Source organism: Podarcis gaigeae, assembly GCF_964106915.1.
Source record: "Podarcis gaigeae genome assembly, chromosome: Z".
Classification (NCBI taxonomy): Eukaryota; Metazoa; Chordata; class Lepidosauria; order Squamata; family Lacertidae; genus Podarcis; species Podarcis gaigeae.
In genome coordinates, this window is record NC_139691.1 from 46,768,473 (window position 1) to 46,789,780 (window position 21,308).

Genomic DNA, 21,308 nt, shown 5'->3' on the forward strand with positions numbered 1-21,308 from the left:
CTGGGTGGCTTCCAACAAAGACCAAAAATACACTAAAATGTCACACATTAAAACCTTCCCTGAACAGGGCTGCCTTCAGATGTCTTCTGAATGTCAGGTAGTTGTCTATCTCTTTGACATCTGATGGGAGGGCATTCCACAGGGCGGGCGCCACTACTGAGAAGGCCCTCTGCCTGGTTCCCTGTAACCTCACTTCTCGCAATGAGGGAACCGCCAGAAGGCCCTCGGCCTCAAGAAAACGGCTTCAGGAAAAAACGGGGGGTGGGGAACCATTTTTCCAGGTTTTTTCCAGGCCTTCCCATCTCTACTACAGACCAAAATAAACAAACCTTCAGCATTTAGCCACACACACACACACACCACACACACAGAGTCATCCAAATCATACTGAAAGGTTGCATGAACCTTGTAGGGTGATGATGCTATCCGCTCTCCAAACAAGACTTGTCCAAGATTTTCTGAAGGCCTTTTTTCTTCTGCATCTTGACAAAAGTCAAAACTATGAACAAGCAAAGAAGAAGAAGGTTGTTTCCACTTTGCATTGCAAGAGTTGCACTTATAACTAGGTTCTAATTTAAATCAAGCATGTGGTGATCTCTTCTTTGACTACACCTCTCATCATCCCAGACCACTGGCTATGCTGGCTGGGAAAGATGGAAATTGGAGGCTGCACGTTCCACGTCCTTGCTCTAAGCGTTTTTTAACTGATGGATTATGTTGTAGATACAACACAAAACATGGTTTTCATTCATTACAGTTCTAATGCCAAACCATGATGTATATTCTTAATGTACAGGCACATCATGATTTCTGTACTAACTCTCTCCACCAGCATTCACTGAGAACCCCTTCCCAAGCAGTAGGCTCTGACAGGGAGTAACATCCCAAACCACAGTTGGTTGGTTTGGATGCAAAGTTAAACCACAGTTTGCCAAAACCATAGTTTCAAATCACGGTTTCAGGTCACTCATAAACCACCGTTTGTCAGATGGTGTTGGCTAGACCCCTAAATCATCTCAAAGCCAATTCTGCCTCTATCATTTACCCGTGCAAACTATTCCAAAGAAGTTTTACCATTCAGTTGGCAATCATCTGAACACTCTGCAAATTAGATGACACTTTGCTTAAACAAACATTTTAATGGGGAAATGCAAACACTGGCTTAATGGTATCTGGGTATACTTACGCATCATATTCATACGGTAGAACTGATTCAACCGAGTCCAGTCTGTTCACAAACAGCTCTATTTTTGACTAGAAGAACAGAAAAGCTGATTTAGACACTTTGAGTTGAATGTAATAATCCAAGACAGAATTTTTAAAAAGTTATTAAAGAACATTAAAGCATTCTCCACACTTAACAGTTCTAAAGAAGTTATCCCAACACCGTAATCCTAAGCATGTTTACTCAGAAGGAAATCCCACTGAGTTCAATGACTCCTACTCACTAATAAGTGTACTCAGGATTTCTGCACAATGCTGTTATTCTAAGCAGGTTTAACAGGAAGCAAATCCTATTGAAATCAGTGGATCTTGTGCCCAATAAATACAGTTAGATCAGACAGTAAATTTAATTATTTCTATGTGCAATCACAATGAGTCAAGTCCAATACCTGAGTGCTTAGGAAACTGCCAAGCCAATCAGGCCCTTGGGACTCTCCCCAAGCCATGCTATGCACTCCTTAAGTGCGCATGCCTGGCTGGAATATGTGCCTTTATTTCCATGGATGGACAAAAGAGAGGCAGTGCAGGCAAATGAGGAGGCACCAGGCAGGCTCACTGTTGGAAATGCTATCCTATGTGCATACTTTACCAGCCAACCGAGCCACACCACAACCCCAGGCTCGGGATGGACAATCTAAGGATGGACAATTCTAGGCTAGGGGTGAACAATCTCTGACCTTCCAGATGCTGTCAGACTATGACTCCTACTACCGGCAATGCTGGCTGGGTCAGATGGGAGCTGGGAGCCCAAAAAAGCATATGGAGAGCCGTAGGTTCCCCATCCCTGTTCTTCTACACAAGCAGCATCTTGTTGTATTTATTTGTGTGCTCCCACAGTTAACTCTAGCAGGTCATTCGTTAGCATTCCCATTTCAGACAGACTAATGAGCTTGAGCGATCATGTCAGAGGGACTACGCCTCTGAATACCAGCCGCTGGGAATCTCAGGGGAGCAGAGTGCTCTTGTGCTTGGGTCCCACTTGCGGGTTTCCTACAGGCACCCAGTCTGCCACCATGAGAACAGAATGCTGGACTAGATGAGCCATTGGCCTGATCCATCCAGCTGTGCTCCAATGTTCTTATAAGCAGAATCGGATTCCTTGTGGGCCCAAAGCAGAGACATAATTTGAAACTAAGTCTTCCAATCCACCTGATCATATAATGCCTCTCATGAAACCATGATGCACAGAATTTACATTGCCATAAATCTGAAGCCAGAAGTAGCCTGGGAATAAAAGAGGGGGAAACCTCAAATAGGTTTTTTTGGGGGGGGTCATGTGGCTCCTTTTCCCCTGGTACCAGCACAACCAGTTACTCTCGCTGAATTGCTGTAGTAAAACAAATACAGCCTTGCTTCCTGTATCAGTAGCATACAGAGGAAATTCAGGTAGCTTATTAAAGGAAAGTAATCAAAGGAGGAACCAGGATTTTTATTCATATATTCATAAGTTGCCCTTCAGCCAAGTTTCTGAGGTGGGTAACAAAAAACAAGATAAAACACATAAAGATAGTAGGTAACAATGCTTTAAAAATATGTATTAAAATATTCAGTTTCTTAAAGAACCGATTGCTACAAATAATTATTTAAATTCTTAAATTAGTCTATGTAAGGTGGAGAGAGAAGGTAAAGAAGCCCATTCCACCAACTCTGCTGAGACACCTGAAACTTTTGGTTCCTCCTCTCCCTAAACAGTTTCTCCTTTTCACCTGATCCTTACAAAAGCTCTGTAACTAAAAACTAGCACCTGAGTGTGCTTCTCCCCCCGCCCCATCCCTTTTCTTACTGAACTGCATCCTTTACAATGAATGCCTGAATGCAGGCACTGCCTTGTTATCAATCTTTGTAAGCTGCTTTGGAAGACTTCTCCAGCTGCAGAGCAAGGGGAAACACTTCAAATAAATAATTAAATATAGCAATGATTAAGGAACGCCACAAGGCTTCATGGCAGAGACAAGATGCAAACCAGGGAGTACCAGATTCAGTCTCTCAGCAACTACACTACCTCTCTCATTTAACAGCCTGGCCACTGCCATCCATGTCCAGGTAACCTCCAGATTGGATTACTGCAATGTGCTCTATGTGGAGCTGCCCTTGAGGTCAATCTGGAAACTGCAGCCAGTACAAAATGCAGCAGCTCCTTCACTCTCTGCAGCAGAGTATCCCCATCACGTTATGCTGCTGCTGAAAAAATTGCACTGGCAGATAATCAACTCCACGGGAAGGCTCAAAGTGCTGGCTTTGAAGTACACAGTCTCATACAGCTTGGGACAAGGATACCTAAAAGACCATCTCATCCCTTACATGCCCAAGCCATCACTGCATTCTGCAAAAGAGGGCATCCTGCAGATAGCATCCTTTCAAGAGGGCTATTCTGTGCAATGTCAGTCAGGCCTTTAGTGTGGTGGCACCTCCCCTTTTGGAACTCGCTCCCATTACATCTCAGACAGGCACTTTCTCAATTGCTTTTTCGGCACCTACTTGCCTCTTCAAACAATCCTTCCAAGTGGAGGCTGTTATCCCAGTCAGTGCCTATACTGAATCTGAAATAGTTTTTATATAATGCAACTGCTTTATATATTGCTGCAAAAGTTGGATGCCACCACCCCTCACTCTCAGCTGAGTGGTAGCAAGATTCCAGGAGGTTCCAAGAACTCACACAGGATCTGTGTTTCTTTGAGAATCAAGACACAGCACAAGCTGTCTTGGCTTTAAGAAATATGGCATTCACATATTTACACCCAAGTTTAGTTGGAGGGAGGCCAGACCTTACAGTTTCTTCTTTTACTTCTTTGGCAATCACTCCTTAGCCAAGTAAGATTGTCTTCCATGAACACAATCTTAACAGTGAGCCCATAACTGACCGTGGAGGCCAATTCTGGATCCACACGTCCTTCCACAGTGGTGATATAGGTTTCCAGGCAGGAGTTGATCACGGTGAGGATTTGCCAAACATGCCTTCCTCTAAGCACATTTCTCCCTTTCATCCTGAGTTCGAGCGTCTTCAAAGTCCATGACATCTTTGGTAAAGTCTGTTCTCCAGCTGGAGCACTTGTAGGCCAGTGTTTCCCAATTTTCGCTATTTATACTACATTTCTTTAGATTTACCTTGAGAGAGACTTTAAACTTTTGTTGACCACCAGCATTGTGCTTTCCATTTTTAAGTTTGGAATAGAGTACTGTAGTTGCTTTGGAAGACGATAATCAGGCATCCAAACTACATGACCAATCCAACAAAAAAGCAATGTTGAAAAATCATTGCTTCAACAGTGGTGATCTTTGCTTCTTCCAGTACACTGATATTAGTTCGCCTGTCTTCCCAAGTGATGTGCAAAAATTTTCAGGGACACCATTAATGGAATCTTTTTGAGGACTTGGAGATGGCATTTATAAGTGGTCCATTTTTCACAAGCATACAGTAGTACAATAACTTTGTAAACAAGCATTTTGGTTTCCCTGCAAATGTCCCGATCATCAAACACTCTGCACTTCAATCAGGAGAAAGCTGTGCTTAGCTTATCCCCAGCTAGCTGTGTAAAGCTTCCTGGGCTTGTGATCCTAAAATGCTTGGCTTTTTAATTAACCAAACCTTGCTTCCTTTATGAACTTATGAGTTTGCTCAAATTCTAGCTCTTTACTACATCTAGAGCAGGAGTCAGCAAACTTTTTCAGCAGGGAGCCGGTCCACTGACCTTGTGGGGGGGGGGGAACACTATATGGGGGGGGGATGAACGAATTCCTATGCCCCACAAACAACCCAGAGATGCATTTTAAATAAAAGCACACTTTCTATCGTGTAAAAACACCAGGCAGGCCCCACAAATAACCCAGAGATGCCTTTTAAATAAATGGACACATTCTACTCATGTAAAACACGCTGATTCCCAGACCACCCGTGGGCCGGATCCGGCCCCCGGGCCTTAGTTTGCCTACCCATGATCTATTCTAGAGGTTATGGCAAGTCTCCCCCTCAACCAAACGCATAGCAACATGTTCTTACCAAATTGTGAAACCACTTTGAGATGTTTCACAGGAAGCAACTGATAAATAAAATAACAATAGCAATAATAACAACAGAGCTGTGTGAGGTAAATTAGGTTCAGAAAAGGGCAACCAAGAGCAATTCCCCTATGAAGAGAAGGTGACTTTTGTGACTTTTTAGTTTAGAGAAAAGGCAAGAGCTGACATGATTGACGTGTATAAAATTATGAATGGCATAGAGCAGTGATGTCCAACTTGTCAGCCGCAATCGACAGGTAGATCCCTGGGTGATAGCGGTCGATCACAGGATCCTTATTGATTGCGGGATTAAAAGCAATGTATAATGAATGTTTCCGCCCCCTTCGCTCTGTCCCTACGTCGTGTCATAAGTGCGATCCTTTTTAGTCTTCTTCCAATGTTAGTTGGCTTCATTGTTTTGGAAAGTTGCTAGCAACTTTTGCCTCTCTCAGTTTTTTTTATACTGGGAGTATAAAGTCTCTCAGGAGCTGGATGTGCCTGTCATAGAAGAAGTAGCTAGACTTTCTTCCTCTCTCATAACACTAAAAGTCGGAAGATTCAGGATAGATAAAATGCTTCTTCACGCAGCACAGTTAAACTATGGAACTAGTTCCCACGGGAGGCAGCGATGGCCACCAACTTGGAAGGCAATAAAAGAGGATTGGACAAATTCAGGATAAGTCTATCAGTTGCTCCACCCCCCCAGTTGGAGGTAATAATTAATTATTCCAGATACCAGTTGCTAGAAACCACAAGGGGGGAGACTGCTCTTGTGCTCGGGTCCTGGGCTTCAGAGCTTCCCACAGGCATCTGGATGCAGGACTAGATAGGACATTAGCAGGCTCTTCTTATCTTATGCAATCCCAACCATTAGGTGCACGACTGGGAGAGGTTAAGTCCTACCTGCTTCCCACGTTAGAAAAGCCTGGATGAGATGGGAGTTGTAGTCCGAAGCCGCTGTAGAGCCCCAATTTGGTGGGGGCTGAATTATGAGCGGTACTTGAGAACCCCTCCCTGTTGCTTCATTCATGCATTTTTTGCTTGTATCAATGATGAAATTTTGGGCAGGCTCCACATTGGGAGGGGGTGGGAATGTTCTTTCCTAAAACAATCTTGTTTGTGTGATGCAAAACAAGGTCTGACTGCTGCCTCCTTCACCCCCTCCGCTTCCATGCTGCCCCATTTCAATATTAGCGCTTAAAAAAAGAGAGAGAGAATTGCGGTCTTGTAACCAAGTAGTTTTTCTCTTCCTGCCCCTCCCCCCCCCCCAATGTATATCTCATCATGTGCCAGACCCTGGACTTATTCAAGGAATTAATCTTTTAATTAAAATAGTTTGCAAAAACTGCAAAAAAGAAAAAGAAAAAGAAAAGCCTGGATGAGATATACAGTGGTACCTCGGTTAAGAACTTAATTCGTTCCGGAGGTCCATTCTTAACCTGAAACTGTTCTTAACCTGAAGAACCACTTTAGCTAATGGGGCCTCCCGCCGCTGCCACGTGATTTCTGTTCTCATCCTGAAGCAAAGTTCTTCTTAACCCAAGGTAAAATTATTGGGTTAGCAGAGTCTGAAACCTGAAGCGTATGTAACCTGAAGCGTATGTAACCCGAGGTACCACTGTATAGCCAACTGAATGTCAAAAGCGGGTAGGGCAGTATATCTAGGTGGAGTGGCAATTAAATTTGAATACATACTTTTTTTCTCAGAGCAAGACAGAGGAATAGGGCTGTACAGAGGGGAGGGGAAATGCCCTGTTTGGTTGGAATAGGGCTTCCCTAAGCCTGCACTACTGTGGGTGTGACATAAAATAGATCTATTCAAGGTCAGTGGGTGGATGAGGGGAAGACAGGAAATGAGTCATTGAGGCGCAATAAATTTAAACACTGAAGTAGGAAAAGAGGGTTTACACAGGGGTAAAGCCTTAAGCAGATACCACCGTCTTAATTATTTGCCTCAGCACTATTCCAACTTGTAACTCTCACTTATAGATCTGAAGGTTGCAAGAGCAACCTGACACACAACCAACACAGGTGAACGTTAGCAGGAAAACAAATTCCCTATTGTGGAGATAAAGGAAATGAGGGAATTTCCCTTGCTCTATTACTAATTGCTAGGCCAGAGACGATGAACCTTTTCGACCAAAGAGCCTCCCAGGAGTCAAAGACAAGTGGAAACAGAACTAAGAGGGGGCAGAATAATGCATGCAAATTATACCTTCCATCCAGGCAAGCAAGCACGGCTACTGGGGAGTGTGGCCTGGAGGGTCTCAAGGGCCAGGTGCACAGGCCTGGAGGGCCACATTTCGTATCTAGGTCTGATGTTCCCACTAACTCCATGCTAGGCCACTGAAGGTGCAAAAGGAGTCACAGAGGCAAGTGGTAGCTCTAAGGGCCTTAGGACAGTCTAAATCATTTAGCCTGACCCATTTCTTGGAGTTGTTTCAAGGACACATTATATGCATATCGTATTTTTCGCTCTATAACACGCACCTGACCATAACACGCACACAGTTTTTAGAGGAGGAAAACAAGAAAAAAATATTCTAAACGAAACAGTGGCTGTATGATTTTTGTGGTTCATGCTGTGGCCACAGACATGTGATCTGACAGTGAGTTTGGGGTAGCCCAATACAAAGATCCTGAGGATCCATGTGGATCCGTGCTTTGTAACCACGTTTTAAGTGGGGAGGGAAGGAAAAACACTCAAGGGACAAGGAGCACACGTGGGGTGTGTGGAGAAGGATGCTGCTAATAATGCAGGAGAGGCTCCTCTCCGGCTTTGCTCCTTTAAAACAAGCAGGCTCTGCTTCTCTCCCTCCTCCCCGGCAAGAAAACCACGATAGTAACCACTCTGAGACAAATCAAGAAAAATTGCGACCAACACTCTCCCCCAACAAGCGCAGTGAAGTCAAAACACACACAGAGAGAGAGAGAGAGAGAGAACTGGCCCTAAAGTCGCAGGGCGCTGGGAGAGCGCAGGGGCGCAGGGAGAGTGAATGGAAGCAAGAGAAGGAGAAGGAGCCCTCACACACACACAGACACACAGAGTGTCAATCCTAAAGTCGCAGGGGCGCAGGGAGAGTAAACGGGAAGCAAGAGAAGGAGCCCTCACACACACACAGACACACAGAGTGTCAATTCTAAAGTCGGAGGGAGAGCGCAGGGGCGCAGGGAGAGTGAAGGGGAAGCAGGAGGAGGAGAACGATAGCTCAAGCACACACACACACACACAGCCCCTACAGTGGCTAATCCAAAATCGGACAGCAAAAAAATGCAGGCAGGGACAGAGAGCACGGGGTTGTTTTAAAGCAGCCAACTCCCGCTCTGCTTCTCTCCCTCCTCCCCGGCTCCGCTAGCTGACAGGAGCCGCTTACACCCGCTTTGCTGTTTCAAAGCAAGCCACGGACTGCTCACGACTGCAGCAAATTCCCCCGCCATCTGTAGGCATTCGCTCCATAACACGCACAGACATTTTCCCTTACTTTCTAGGAGAGAAAAACTGCGTGTTATGGAGCGAAATTTACGGTATATCTTATATTTATATACTTAGAAAAAATCATGTCAGACTTCTTCTCAGAGTATAAAGGAAAGACCACATACAATTGGCAGCTAATGATTCATTTACCGTAGATTCCAACGTATTAGGCGACTGGGCGTATAAGACGACCGCCCAAACTGGCAGCTGCCGATTTGGGGGGCTGTCTTATATGCTTCGGCAGCTTCACTGGGCAGCGACAGTGGGCAGCGGGCTCCGCGCTGGGATGAAGCTGCCCGGTGATGCTGCCCAGTGATGCTAAGCCAGCTTCTCTGGGAGGCTTCCTCCCGGCGCGGAGCAGAGCTCGCCGCCCACTGCTGCTGCCCAGCGAAGCTGCCGCCGCAGCAGCAGTAGCCAACGGGTTCCGCGCCGGGAGGAAGTCACCCAGCGAAGCTGGCCTAGCCTCATCCCGGCACGGAACCCACCACCCACTGCAGCCATACCCGGCATATAAGACGACCCCTGACTTTTTAACCTCTTTTCCGGGGTTAAAAGGTCGTCTTACACGTCAGAATCTACAGTAAATTCCATATTCTGAAGAATATTTTGGAACACAAAACTATGTCCGCTCTGCCACTACACTGTACAGAAAATATTGGGACAGTGTACAACGTTAAAACATAGAACACAATCTTTTTTTTAAAAGCAGATAACCATTTGAGGAAACTGGCTAATCAAAAAATAAAAACTGAGGAGCTGCAAAGGCCTGCTGGTTCTATACGTACTGGTACATACATACATACATATCTGGTTTCAAACGATTTTACTGGGGGGGGAAATGGTTAAATAAAGCATCAGGGTGGATTTGATTTAAATCCAATCAATTTATATCATAATTTAAATCACTAGTCAGTAAGAGTTGGTTTAAATAATTTTTTTAAAGAAAGACTCATTCTTGCTGGTATAATCTTAATATTTACAACCAGATGAAGGTTTCATTTTTGAAATAATAAATTTTCAGAGTAGTTTTTACAGTTATATAAAAAAAATGATTTGGTTATACTATTAGAAATACATAGACAGATAGTTATGAAATTATTGTGAGGCTTAAAATGTTAACTGTTTATATTTGGACAACTTTTCTGCCATACTTTATTGGAAAGGGAAAAATAATATTTTTCTTAATAATAATTTAAACAATTTATTTAACAAAAACAATAACATTACAGCATATGTATCCATGTTTGTTAACTGATGTGGTTAAACAATTTTTTTATTTTAAAAAAACCTCAGATTGAGTTTTAGCACACATGAAAAACTTAAAACAAATTCTTCTTTCCTGTTGAATAGCCTTTGGACTATGATGTAACTTAAACAGAAAACTATCTTTAGAAAGATTTTTCCTCCAAAAGCATTTTATTTTAAAAATCCGATTTAACTTTTTAAAAATCCGATTTAAATTTTAAAAAAAACTATTTAAATCAAAAAAATCCAATTTAAAATTTAAAAATCTGATTTAAAAAAATCATTGATTTTTATTCACCCTGTAAAGCATTGTGCACACCTATGTACGCTGAATACATTTTTATTTATTAAATTTGTATACTGCCCTTCATCCAAAGATCACAGCCTGGCTCACAACACAAATATACAAAATACATAAGAAAACAAGCACAACAAACCAATAACCCCCTCCCACAAGCACATTTAATAGTCCATAGAATGTTAATCAGCCAAAGGACTGGTTATAAAGAAGTGTTTTCACCAGGTGCCTAAAAATACGTAATTAAGGCACCAGGTGAGCCTCCCTGAGGAGAGCATTCCTTAAACAGGGAGCCACTGCAGAAAAGGCCCATTACTGTATTGCCACCCTCCTGACCTCTCATGGAGGATGCACATGAGAAGGGCCTCAGAATGATCAAAGCGTCCTAATCTGTTAATATGCCATGGGAAGAGGTGAATTGGGCCCAGAAACTAATTGGCAGCCGGTGCAGTTGGACCAAGATTCATGTAATACGCTCAAGGTGTTTTGCCCCAGTGAGTAACCTGGCTAATGAATTCTGCACCAGCCGAAGTTTCTGAACAGTCTTTGTGGGCAGCAATAATAATAATAATAATAATAATAATAATAATAATAATAATAATAATGCATTGCAGTAATCCAGCCTAGAGGTTTGCAGAGGACAGACAACGGAAGTTAAGCTGTCCTTGTACAGATAGGGGCACAGCTGATGGTTTTTAACTGGACAAGCGGGGCAAGCGCCCAGAGCACAAGCAGTCGCCTTGGCTGACCCAAGCACCTTGCCCATGGCTGACCAACTGAAACTCATCCAACACAGCAGGACTGGATGGTGCTCCGGACACCCCTTGAGATTCATCTGCTCTAACAGCTGAGTCAAAGTTCCCGGGGGATGCAAAAGCGAATTCACCCTTCAAAATGCTTTGCAAACTCCACAGGAGAGAACTGCTACTACCATCCTTCCTGCCACTCCTTCAGACCAGACTGGGTAAAAAAAGGGTTCTTGCACTACCCGGAAAAGCTCTGCCAGTCAAGTTCCCAGTGTGTATGTGTGTATTTAAATGCTCGTTCTATCGGTATTTAATGATTAAAAAAACCAACAACCATCGTTTCTTCCTAGGTTCTCATCTGTTTCTGCTTTTATTGGTAAGATGCCTTGAGCCCCTTGCCAGGGAAAATGAATATATTATAGAGGAACATATATACACATGAATTAACTACTACTACTACTACTGCGTATGAATTATTTAAAGGGAATGATAAGCTTGGCAGTGGGGGGGGGGGTTCTTCCCACCCAGGAGAAAAGCTTAAGAGGGGGGTGTTTAGAGCAAGGGGGGTACACGTGGGGGAAAGGGGAGGGCCTCGGTGTGTGCCCCCCTCCCCCACCCCGAGGAAGGGGCTCCTCCTCTCGACCCCCCTCCCTCTCCTACACACCTTGCATCCGGCTTTCTCGCCTCCCTCGTCGCAGAAGCTGACAGGAGCCAAGCCCGGCAGGTAGAAGGCGCCGCACAGGGACGCCCAGCCCCCCAGCAGCAGAACAACCAGAGGCAGCGGCGGCGCTCTGCTCCTCATCGTGGCGGCTCCGGCTGTTTCCCGCGGCCCGGCCGGCGACCACCGCTCTTTTGCTAGGCACTGAGGGGAAAGGGAAGCCCAGCCGGGGTGGAAAGAGCGCACGCGCAGGAGGAGGAGGAGGGAGTAAGCGCTGGGGAGGGGCGGGCCTTCCTCGGCGGCCTCGTCACAATCGCCTTGCGCTCGAGGAGGAGGAGGAGCGGGGGGGGGGTCCGCCTGATCACGTGATCAGAACACAACGCCGCCGACGCCATCTTGGGTGAGGGCATCTTGCCCCGCCCCCTTGCCTTGTCCAAAACCTTTGCAACGAGAGAAGGGGGGTCTTTCTTCCTCCCACCCCCACACCGCTTACGTTTGCTTTCTTTTTTTGTACAGACTGGTATAATTTGATACAAGATATAAATATAGATATGGAGATGTGTGTGTGTGTGTATTGCATAATTATTTAAAATTGCGTATAATTATTTACATAAATATTAACATGCTAATACTTATGTGTCAAAATATAGTATATAATAATACATGTAGGGGAACCATGCATTCTTTCCTGAATTTATTGGAGCAAGTATAAATAAATGTGATAGATATATAGAAATAGGCACATTTAAATTGTACGTATTTATTTACATAGATGTGTATGTGCATATATGTATCTATGGCCCATTTAACATCGGCTGTCCCATAAGTGAGAGGAAGAGAAGGCATGTGAAGACAGCATCCAGCATCTGCTCCTGACTGATTTGTGTGTGTGGTTTATAATGCACCTGCTGCCTTTTATAAATACTCCGGACCACTTTGAGGGCTTCATTGATAAAGCAGGATACAGTGGTACCTCAGGTTAAGTACTTAATTCGTTCCGGAGGTCCGTTCTTAACCTGAAACTATTCTTAACCTGAAGCACCACTTTAGCTAATGGGGCCTCCTGCTGTCGCCACACAATTTCTATTCTCATCCTGAAGCAAACAGGTACTGTTTTTGGGTTAGCAGAGTCTGTAACCTGAAACGTATGTAACCTGAAGTGTATGTAATCTGATGTACCGCTGTATAACTCTTAGTTAATAAAATAATTTCTAGGTGGGCAGTCAGTCCTCTTACCAAAAGGAGCTACTAGTCATGATGGAGGCTATGCTCTGCCACTGCTGTCAGAGGCAGTGATGCTTCTGAATATCTTGCTGAAAACCCCAAGGCAAAAGAGTGCTCTTGTGCTCAGGTCCCATCTTGCCTGGTTTCCCATAAAGGGCACCTAGTTGGCCACTGTGCACCTAGTTGGACATTTTCTTACACACACACTTGTGAGTGTTGAAGAAAAGCAAACACATTCTAGTTTATGCATGTGCTACTCGAAGCCCCACAAGGGCACTGTTTGTCTTGCAATCTAGCCAGCATTTGTTTGTAGTTTTTGCTTCATTTAAGTGAATGCCACCCCAAAAAGTGGAGCCATTTATTGTTTGTTGTTCTCTCCCAGTTTGTTGAGGCAAGATGTCTGCCATCTCTCTCTCATCTCCACTCATCCTGCAAATAGTTCCTGCATGAATAAATCCTTTGAATTCCAGAGTAAGCAATCTTTTCAATCCAATTCACCCAACCTGCAAGATCTGCTAACACTGATGCCCAGCAGCAGGCATTCAGAGACATACTGCTTCCAACAATGGAGGCAGAGCATAGCCTTCATGGCTGGTAGAAATTGTAAGATGCTAAAATGAATGTGACGCACTGCAATCCTAGTCATGTCTACTTAACAGTAAATCCCATTCAGTTTGGGCTTACTCCTTAGTAAATGGATATCAGACCACAGCTTCAGTCTGGAAGGTGATTCTCAATATCAGTTGCTGGTAACTACTGGACAGGATAGTACTTTGTGCTCAGATCCTGCTTGCAGGTTTCTCACTACATGCCACATGTACTTATATATGCAAACATCTAGTTGGACTAGATGAACTAGATCAGGGGTCGGCAACATGCAGCCCATGGGCTGGATGCGGCCCACAAAGACTGTTTTACCGGCCCCCGAACTGCCCCTGAACCGAGCCACCCACTTGGCAAGACCCCTGCATGCTGTGCTAAACCAGCGCAGCGCAGTGCGAGGACTCATCAAGCAGCGCAGGAAATCGCATCTGTGCACACGCAGATACTGGAAATCGCGTTGGCGCATGGCCAGGCACTGAAAATCACTTCTGCACATACGCGATTTCCGGCGTCTCACTGCGCCAGTCCGGCCCACGGACAATCTCCGTGGGAGTGATCTGGCCCACGGCTGGTAAACATTTAGACCCCTGAACTAAATGGCCTCTTCTAACTCTACAATTCTATTCTGGGGTGGGGGAATGATACTAATATATACCTGCCAGCCAGTGAAGAGTAGTCCATTAAGGAAAATGGGGCAATTCCCCATTAATTTCAATCTGGCCTCAGCTAGCCCCCATCGTCCTGTCGTCTTACTTAGGGGAGAGGAGTTTAAGCTTCCTCCTCCATACAAAACTATGGTGCAACTCAGTGGTTTTCAACCAGTGTGCCGTGGCACCCTGGGGTGCCTTGAAGGATGGTCAGGGGTGCTGTGGGCAACACTAGTCTTTGTCCCTCTTTCCTTCGCTCCCTCCTCTGATGCCCTCTCGCATCTCTGCTTCCCAAAGGCTTGCACAGCTGTTTGTTGCAGCAGCCCTGGCTACAAGCTCTGCAGGTGAATGGTGTCTCTGGGGCTGGCCAGGGAGTGCTGGTTGCCAGGAGCTGAGGTGGCCTTGGAGTAAGCAAGCAAGGGAGCCAAGCCAGCTAGCCCACCAGCCCTTGCTGTTGGGAATGGACATGAATGTTGGGAAGTTCCAGATCGCTGGGGACACCTCTCTTGGGGGAGGGGGGCAGCTCAGAGACCAGGGTGGCAGCAGCAGCTGCCCAGAGGACTCCCAAGGAGAGGCGAGAGGAGTTCAATAAAGGGTGAGAGGCTGCCAGCTCTTCAGGCAAGGGGTGACAGAACTGGGCTCCTGAGCCCCACAGGGGTGCTGCAGAAAGAATGTAGTTGGTCAAGGGAGCTGTGGACTCAAAGAAGGTACAAAACCTCTGGTGTAGCTGCATAGTTCTGCACAGAACTGTTATAGTTCTGGTTGCCTCGCCTCAAAAAGGATATTGTAGAGCTGGAAAAGGCTCAGAAAAGGGCAACGCAAATGATCAAGGGGATGGATTCCTTCCAGTAGCACCTTAGAGACCAACTAAGTTTGTTATTGGTATGAGCTTTTGTGTGCATGCACACTTCTTCAGATACACTGAAACAGAAGTCATCAAACCCTTATATATAGTGAGAGGGTGGGGAGGGGTATTACTCAGAAGGGGGGTGGGAATGGGTGATTGGCTGGTAGGTGTGGTAAACCTGTTGACGACTGTTAACGTCTGCAATTGGTCTTACAGGAAAAAGCAAGGGGTGAGATGGCTAAAAATAGCTTTATATATGTATAATGTATATGTATGATGAGATAAGAATCCAATGTCTCTATTCAGACCAGGTCTCTCCATGGTTTTAAGTTTGGTAATAAGTTGCAATTCAGCAACTTCTCTTTCCAGTCTATTTCTGAGATTCTTTTGTAATAAGACAGCTACTTTGAGATCTTGTATAGAATGTCCTGGGAGACTGAAGTGTTCTCCTACTGGTTTCTCTGTCTTGTGATTCCTGGTGTCAGATTTATGTCCATTTATCCTTTGGCGTAAGGTTTGTCCTGTTTGTCCAATATAGAGAGCTGAAAGGCACTGTTGGCATTTGATAGTATACACAATGTTAGAAGATGAGCAATTAAATAGTCCTGAGATGGTATGTTTGATGTTGTTGGGGCCAGTAATGGTGTTGTCCGGGTGTATGTGGCAGCAAAGTTGGGATCTGGGTTTATTGCAGGCTCTGGTACCAGTGCCCATGTTAAGTCTGGTTGTTGTACTATTGTGGGTGAGGAGTTGTTTAAGATTGGGTGGCTGTCTGTAGGCAATGAAAGGTCTTCCTCCCAGAGCTTGAGAAAGAGAACTGTCATTGTCTAGGAGAGGTTGTAGATCTCTGATGATGCGTTGAACTGTTTCATTGCCTACAGACCTTTCATTGATTAACAATGTAACAGTTTTTGAGCTATCGAAGCCAGGTAATGGGTTGTTAATAATGGGTTGTCCATTGTTCTTGCAGCAGGCGGCCACTCAGCTGCTTAATCAAGCGGGCAAAAGCTCGAGCTGAGCTACCTTGCAGAATGGTAAGAGAAAGGCAGCTTATGAGGAAAAATAGTCTGTCCACTAGAGGCCGCTATTTGCTTACACGCTATTGGCTGACTGTCAAATTTCAACACTCCTCATTGGTCCTCATGTGGTGACATGCAAAAACAGAGTTCATTCGCAAGCCTTTGTTTGTATTGGTACAGGTTTCAATTATAAGAAGGAAGCCGAGTCTTTATTAACGAAATATACGTTATGCTTGCTGCGACGAGGGCTTTCTTGAGCTCATTGTCTCATGCCCTAAGTGTGTGTGGAAGGTTCTCTGGGTATGGTAAGACCTGAAACGGAACTGGGCTCTCGCTTGTGTGCCCCCCCCCCAGTAATTCCGTAACAGCTCCCCTTTCGGAAGATAGATTTGCTTAAGGTTCTGAAAGAACCGCAAATGCTTTCTCCGCACCACTAAAGTTCTCTAAAAATCACATATTCTCCCTCACCCAGGTGTTGCATCTGCACATATTCAGGGAAGGTGGCTGCGGTCGGGGAACGGGAGTAAGCTCTGAAGGGTAAGGCACTACAACTAGGGTGTTGGGCAGTACAGCACAAGAGAGAGCAACATGGATTTAGACCAGGCAAAGGCAAACTCAGCCCTCCAGATGTTTTGGGACTACAACTCCCATCATCCCTAGCTAACAGGACCAGTGGTCAGGGATGATGGGAATTGTAGCCTCAAAACATCTGGAGGGCCAAGTTTGGCCATGCCTGATTTAAACAGTGTGCAGCACAACAAAACAGCAATATACATAGTACAACCACAACTACAGTAAATAAGATCCATTTAAGGAGTTGCCTGAGCCAGCCTAGTTTGGTAACCAATCCCGTAAATTATAGTCCAACAGCCCTTCATGTTTTATGTCCATTAGTTTACCCGCTCATTCATGTATGGCATTTAAATATCCCATAATGTTCAGGGATTGGTCCGTCACATAGGTACAGCATTCTGAACCAATTAAGGCACATGTCCCGCCCCAATCTGCAAGCAAAAAATGAAGAGCAAGCCTGTTGTGTAAGCTGAGCTGTCTTACATCTAAGAGTTCCGTCACCAGAGATTCTGTGATTTGGTCGCTTTCCTGAATAAATTTCTTTCTTTCTTTAATATAATCTTTATTAGTTTTACATACTTCATACTTTAAATACATATATTACATTGTACATTTATAGTTTGCTCCTGCAAGCTGACTTCCCTCCTTCCTTCTTCTGGCTTCTTTATGTCACTTCTAATTTTTCGCATTGTATTTATCCATTCTAAATGTTATTATTCTGATTAGTCAATTGTCTGTGAATTGTCTATGAGTATATAAACCCTTTTATACTTACAATTTTTATTTTCATATTGTGGTTGTCTATCCATATACTATTTGTAAATACATTTGGTTATATTGATAACATTGTACTTTTTGTGTTCCAATAAAAATATTTGTGTTACACATTATGAGGCTTATTTCTATTCTGCTGGTTTTTCTATTTCATACAAATCTTTCCTATGTACACCATAAATTTCTTCCATTCTTTTTGAAATGTTTCATCGCCCTATTGTCGAATTTTCCCAGTTAATTTAGCTGTTTCTGTGTACTCCATTACCTTCTGTTGCCAATCTTCCACTGTTGGCAATTGCTGTTGTTTCCAAACCTGTGCTAGCAATAATCTCGCTGCTGTTGTTGCATATAATAACAATTTCTGATGACTCTTTGCAATATCTTTTCCAACCATACCTAACAAGAATGCTTCCGGTTTTTTCTGAAATGTGTATCTGAAGATCTTCTTTAATTTGTTATATATGTTATCCCAGTACGTTTTCACCTTGTCGCATAACCACCACATGTGAAAAAAAACCTGCCTTCTTTCACCCCACATTTCCAACAATTTTTACTTCCTTTTTTATGCATCCTTGTTAGTTGGGTTGGAGTAAGGTACCACCTATACATCATTTTTAACAGATTTTCTTTTAATGATGTACATGCTGTGAATTTTAACCCTGTATTCCATAATTTTGATCGTTTTTCATATTCAGTATTATGTCCTATATCCATTGCCCATTTGGTCATAGCATCCTTAATTTCTTCGTCTTTTGTGTGCCATTCTAGTAGAAACTCATAAGTTTTAGACAATGTTTTTATATTATTTTGTAGTACTGCAGTTTCTAATACAGTGGTACCTCGGGTTACATACGCTTCAGGTTAAGACGCTTCAGTAAATTGTCTTTTATTTTATTTATAATATTTTGGCTTTGTTTTTTCCTTAATTGCCAAGCCAGCAGTTCCCCAGTTTTGTTTGCTGATTCAAAATTTTGTTGTTTCAATACTTTTAATCCTTTATGTTTCATGTTTCCTTTAGGTTGGTGGGTTTTTTAAATGTTGTTTCATATATCCCCACTAGGGGTCGTATGTTACCTTGTTAACCAATAAACTCAATAAATTTGTTCTCTTAGCTGCTATTCCCCCTTCCACCAGCGGACGTCTCTGACCTCCTTTCCTTAATTTCCTCTTAAGTACCTTTTAAAAATGTTCCTTCCTCCTTATCTAGATGGTTTCCTTATATTGAATCTCCCTACTTAGAAAATGCTACACATAATTAAATACCCAAGAACATACATAATAATCACTAATTTTCAGGGTACAATCTGACTGCATCTAACCCCATATATCCCCCGGTAGTTTGTCTCCTCCAAGTCCTGGAGAGATCCTCTTTTCTTTTTTTAAAAAAATAAAAAGACATTGAGCACCTCCCCCCAGGGGCATAGCGTGGGTTGTCAGCAAGGCAAGTAATTTGCGCCCCCTAACCCGTGGATTTGCACCCCCTAACCCTAACTCCCAGATGTTGCGCCCAGTGCGGCCGACCCCCCACGCTACGCCACTGCCTCCCCCTCTAAGTTCTTCTCTCTTTCCTCAATCTTCAGCCTCTTATTCAGTTTCCATTTACAACCTCTGACTGAGGCAGTGGCGGTGGGGCAATGCACGTCGCACATTTACTGGTTCAGTACCTTCAGTATGGTCTTTACAATATTTTCAACAATGGTATAGAGAGAGGGTAAAACATTGCCCAAAGTGATATTCCAAAAACTCCTCAGCAGGGATACAATGGTACCTCAGGTTAGTACTTAATTCGTTCCGGAGGTCTGTACTTAACCTGAAACTGTTCTTAACCTGAAGCACCACTTTAGCTAATGGGGCCTCCCGCTGCCGCACGATTTCTGCTCTTATCCTGAAGCACTATTTCTGGGTTAGCGGAGTCTGTAACCTGAAGCATATGTAACCTGAGATACCACTGTACAAAGTTCCAAACCTCTCTCGGGTACGCTGAGTTTCCTGGGCATTGCCTTAAGTCCCACAGTCAAATTTATTTTATCCATCTTTCGTCTATACCTCCTTTTCTCCCCTTAGGGTACTGAGACTCTTTCCCCCTTATTGCTCACTTCTGGAAGCAAAGGCTTGGAGAAGCATGGTGTTGGGGTAATCTGGCTGCCAGTTGGCCCATGGCCTCCTTCAGTGCACTGGTGAGGTCTGGGTAAGTCCTAGACTGAGTGATGTTAGAGACAGTCACTTGCCCTGTGAACAAGATCTCAAGGTTTATGTCACAGGTGCTTTTCCCAACAGGGGTTCCTTCCCCTGTGAAGAGGTGGCAGAGGGGTCCTTTTGTGGGTCCCATCAAGTACAGGTATTGATGGGTAAGGTTCAGGGCTGTCAGGTTCCAGGAAGTGATGTCCCCTGTGGAGTATTGGTCCAAGGTCACAGCCACTGCTACCAAGAGCAGGCCTTGCCTCTGGTGACTTGGTGTGTGAGTGGAGATCCAGCAGTTGGGGTAGGGAGCTTCTCTGGCCACCTTGCTCCACATTTGAATACTGTATTTCCTCCTGGTCCCAGGAGCAAAGAAGATCTTCCTCTGGGTACAAAGGGGTTGGGCCAAAATGCCTCGGTGCAGTGCCTAGGGGATGCAGAGGGTCATTGGTTTTCAGAAGTCTCATGTCCTTGGCAACCCCTTGCACCTCTGAGGCCTGGTGTGGTCCACTCGGGGTTTTGTGCAGCCCCTGCAGAGTGAAGCCAGCCTTCCAGGTATTCTGGCCCTTCCCAGTCGTTGGTTACTCCAATGTCCCAGAGGCAACAAAATTGCCATAGGGAAAGTCCTTGTAGGTGGGTTTTCTGGGGTTGAGAGTCCATTCAAAGGCATTGGAACCCCAAAATTAAGTTCTCTGTGGGGTGGTTGGAATCTGTGTAGATATAAACAGCTCCCCCATTGTCCACCTCTGTCCAGTTTGGGTGCTTGGTAACTTCCCCTTGGCTGTAAAGGAAGTAGCTACCGTTCGTACATCGCAGGCGATTTTGTTGTTTATCCAGGGTAAAAATAGCAGTACCTAGGCGGATGTAATGTCTGTCTCGTATAAAAAGTTCCCAATATTGAGTTCCTTGGAGCTGGGGTGTCAGTGAGTGTCTGAGCAAGGCTCGTAACTCAGGCTGACGGAAGTCAAATTCCCCCATTCAATCCATGTTTGACTTGCCCCCGCAGTCTACAGTGTCATGGTCAAGGAAATTGTAGTCCGTTTGTAGACCTGGGCATAAGTCCAAGGGGTGTGCACATGTGAAGTCCTGTTTCTGCATGATTATCAGTGCTAGTGTGAAGTTCCGCTTTGCATACTTTTATTAATTAAACTGATTTTATGTTGCATTTTGTGTGTATTCGCGATGTCATTTGTAGACCCAGTAGGTGGCGCTGTGGTGCTTTAAGGTATTTTGACAGTTTGTGAACGGCAGAATATTTACAGATCAAGTATACGGCAATGGGAATTCAGACAGAATAGAAAATCTTTTGGCTACATTCTTCCAGTTACATTTTTCTATTCTAGTTACATCTCCTAGTGTAAGAAAACACCTTTTAGAAAGATACAAAAGGGCAATACATTTGATAGAGTCCACAGTTGCATTCCTCAGCTACGTTCTTTAGTGGTATTACAGCGATACAGAAGTAAAAGATACAAGTAAAAAGGTGCATTCTTTGTCAGCATAGAAATACGCAACACTGAGAGGTTCATTTATTAACTCCCCTCTCTGATCAGGGCTTCTCTTATGACAACATACTGTATTTTTGTGCTTGTGCTGATCTCTTTCTTTCTTTCTTACTTACTTACTTTACTTTTACACACACACACACACACACACACACACACACACACACACACACACACACACACACACACACACACACACACACACACACACACACACACACACACACACACACACACACACACACACACACACACACCCCCCCCCCCCCAACAGTTCTCCAGAGCAAGCTGCAACA

The 21,308-nt window shown here is 44.3% G+C and overlaps 1 protein-coding gene and 1 long non-coding RNA gene across 2 annotated transcripts in view; both read right to left on the reverse strand.

The window, feature by feature from the left end:
- Positions 1–11,980, reverse strand: part of LOC310836930 (transmembrane 9 superfamily member 2-like) — a 55,605-nt gene extending 43,625 nt beyond the window's left edge. Inside the window, exons 1-3 of the mRNA XM_083722891.1 lie at positions 11,649–11,980; positions 1,187–1,254; positions 406–499 (exon numbers count right to left, since the gene is read on the reverse strand). Coding sequence (XP_083579017.1) covers positions 406–499; positions 1,187–1,254; positions 11,649–11,786 — 300 coding nt within the window. The 5' untranslated portion in view covers positions 11,787–11,980. The remainder of the gene's footprint in view (positions 1–405; positions 500–1,186; positions 1,255–11,648) is intronic.
- Positions 11,981–17,367: 5,387 nt separating this feature from the next.
- On the reverse strand, positions 17,368–19,175 carry LOC310836161. The gene is made up of 2 exons (XR_014559894.1): positions 18,871–19,175; positions 17,368–18,735 (listed from the first exon to the last, which is right to left on the reverse strand). It is a non-coding gene; the product is annotated as an uncharacterized lncRNA (long non-coding RNA).
- Between the last annotated feature and the right edge of the window lie 2,133 nt (positions 19,176–21,308).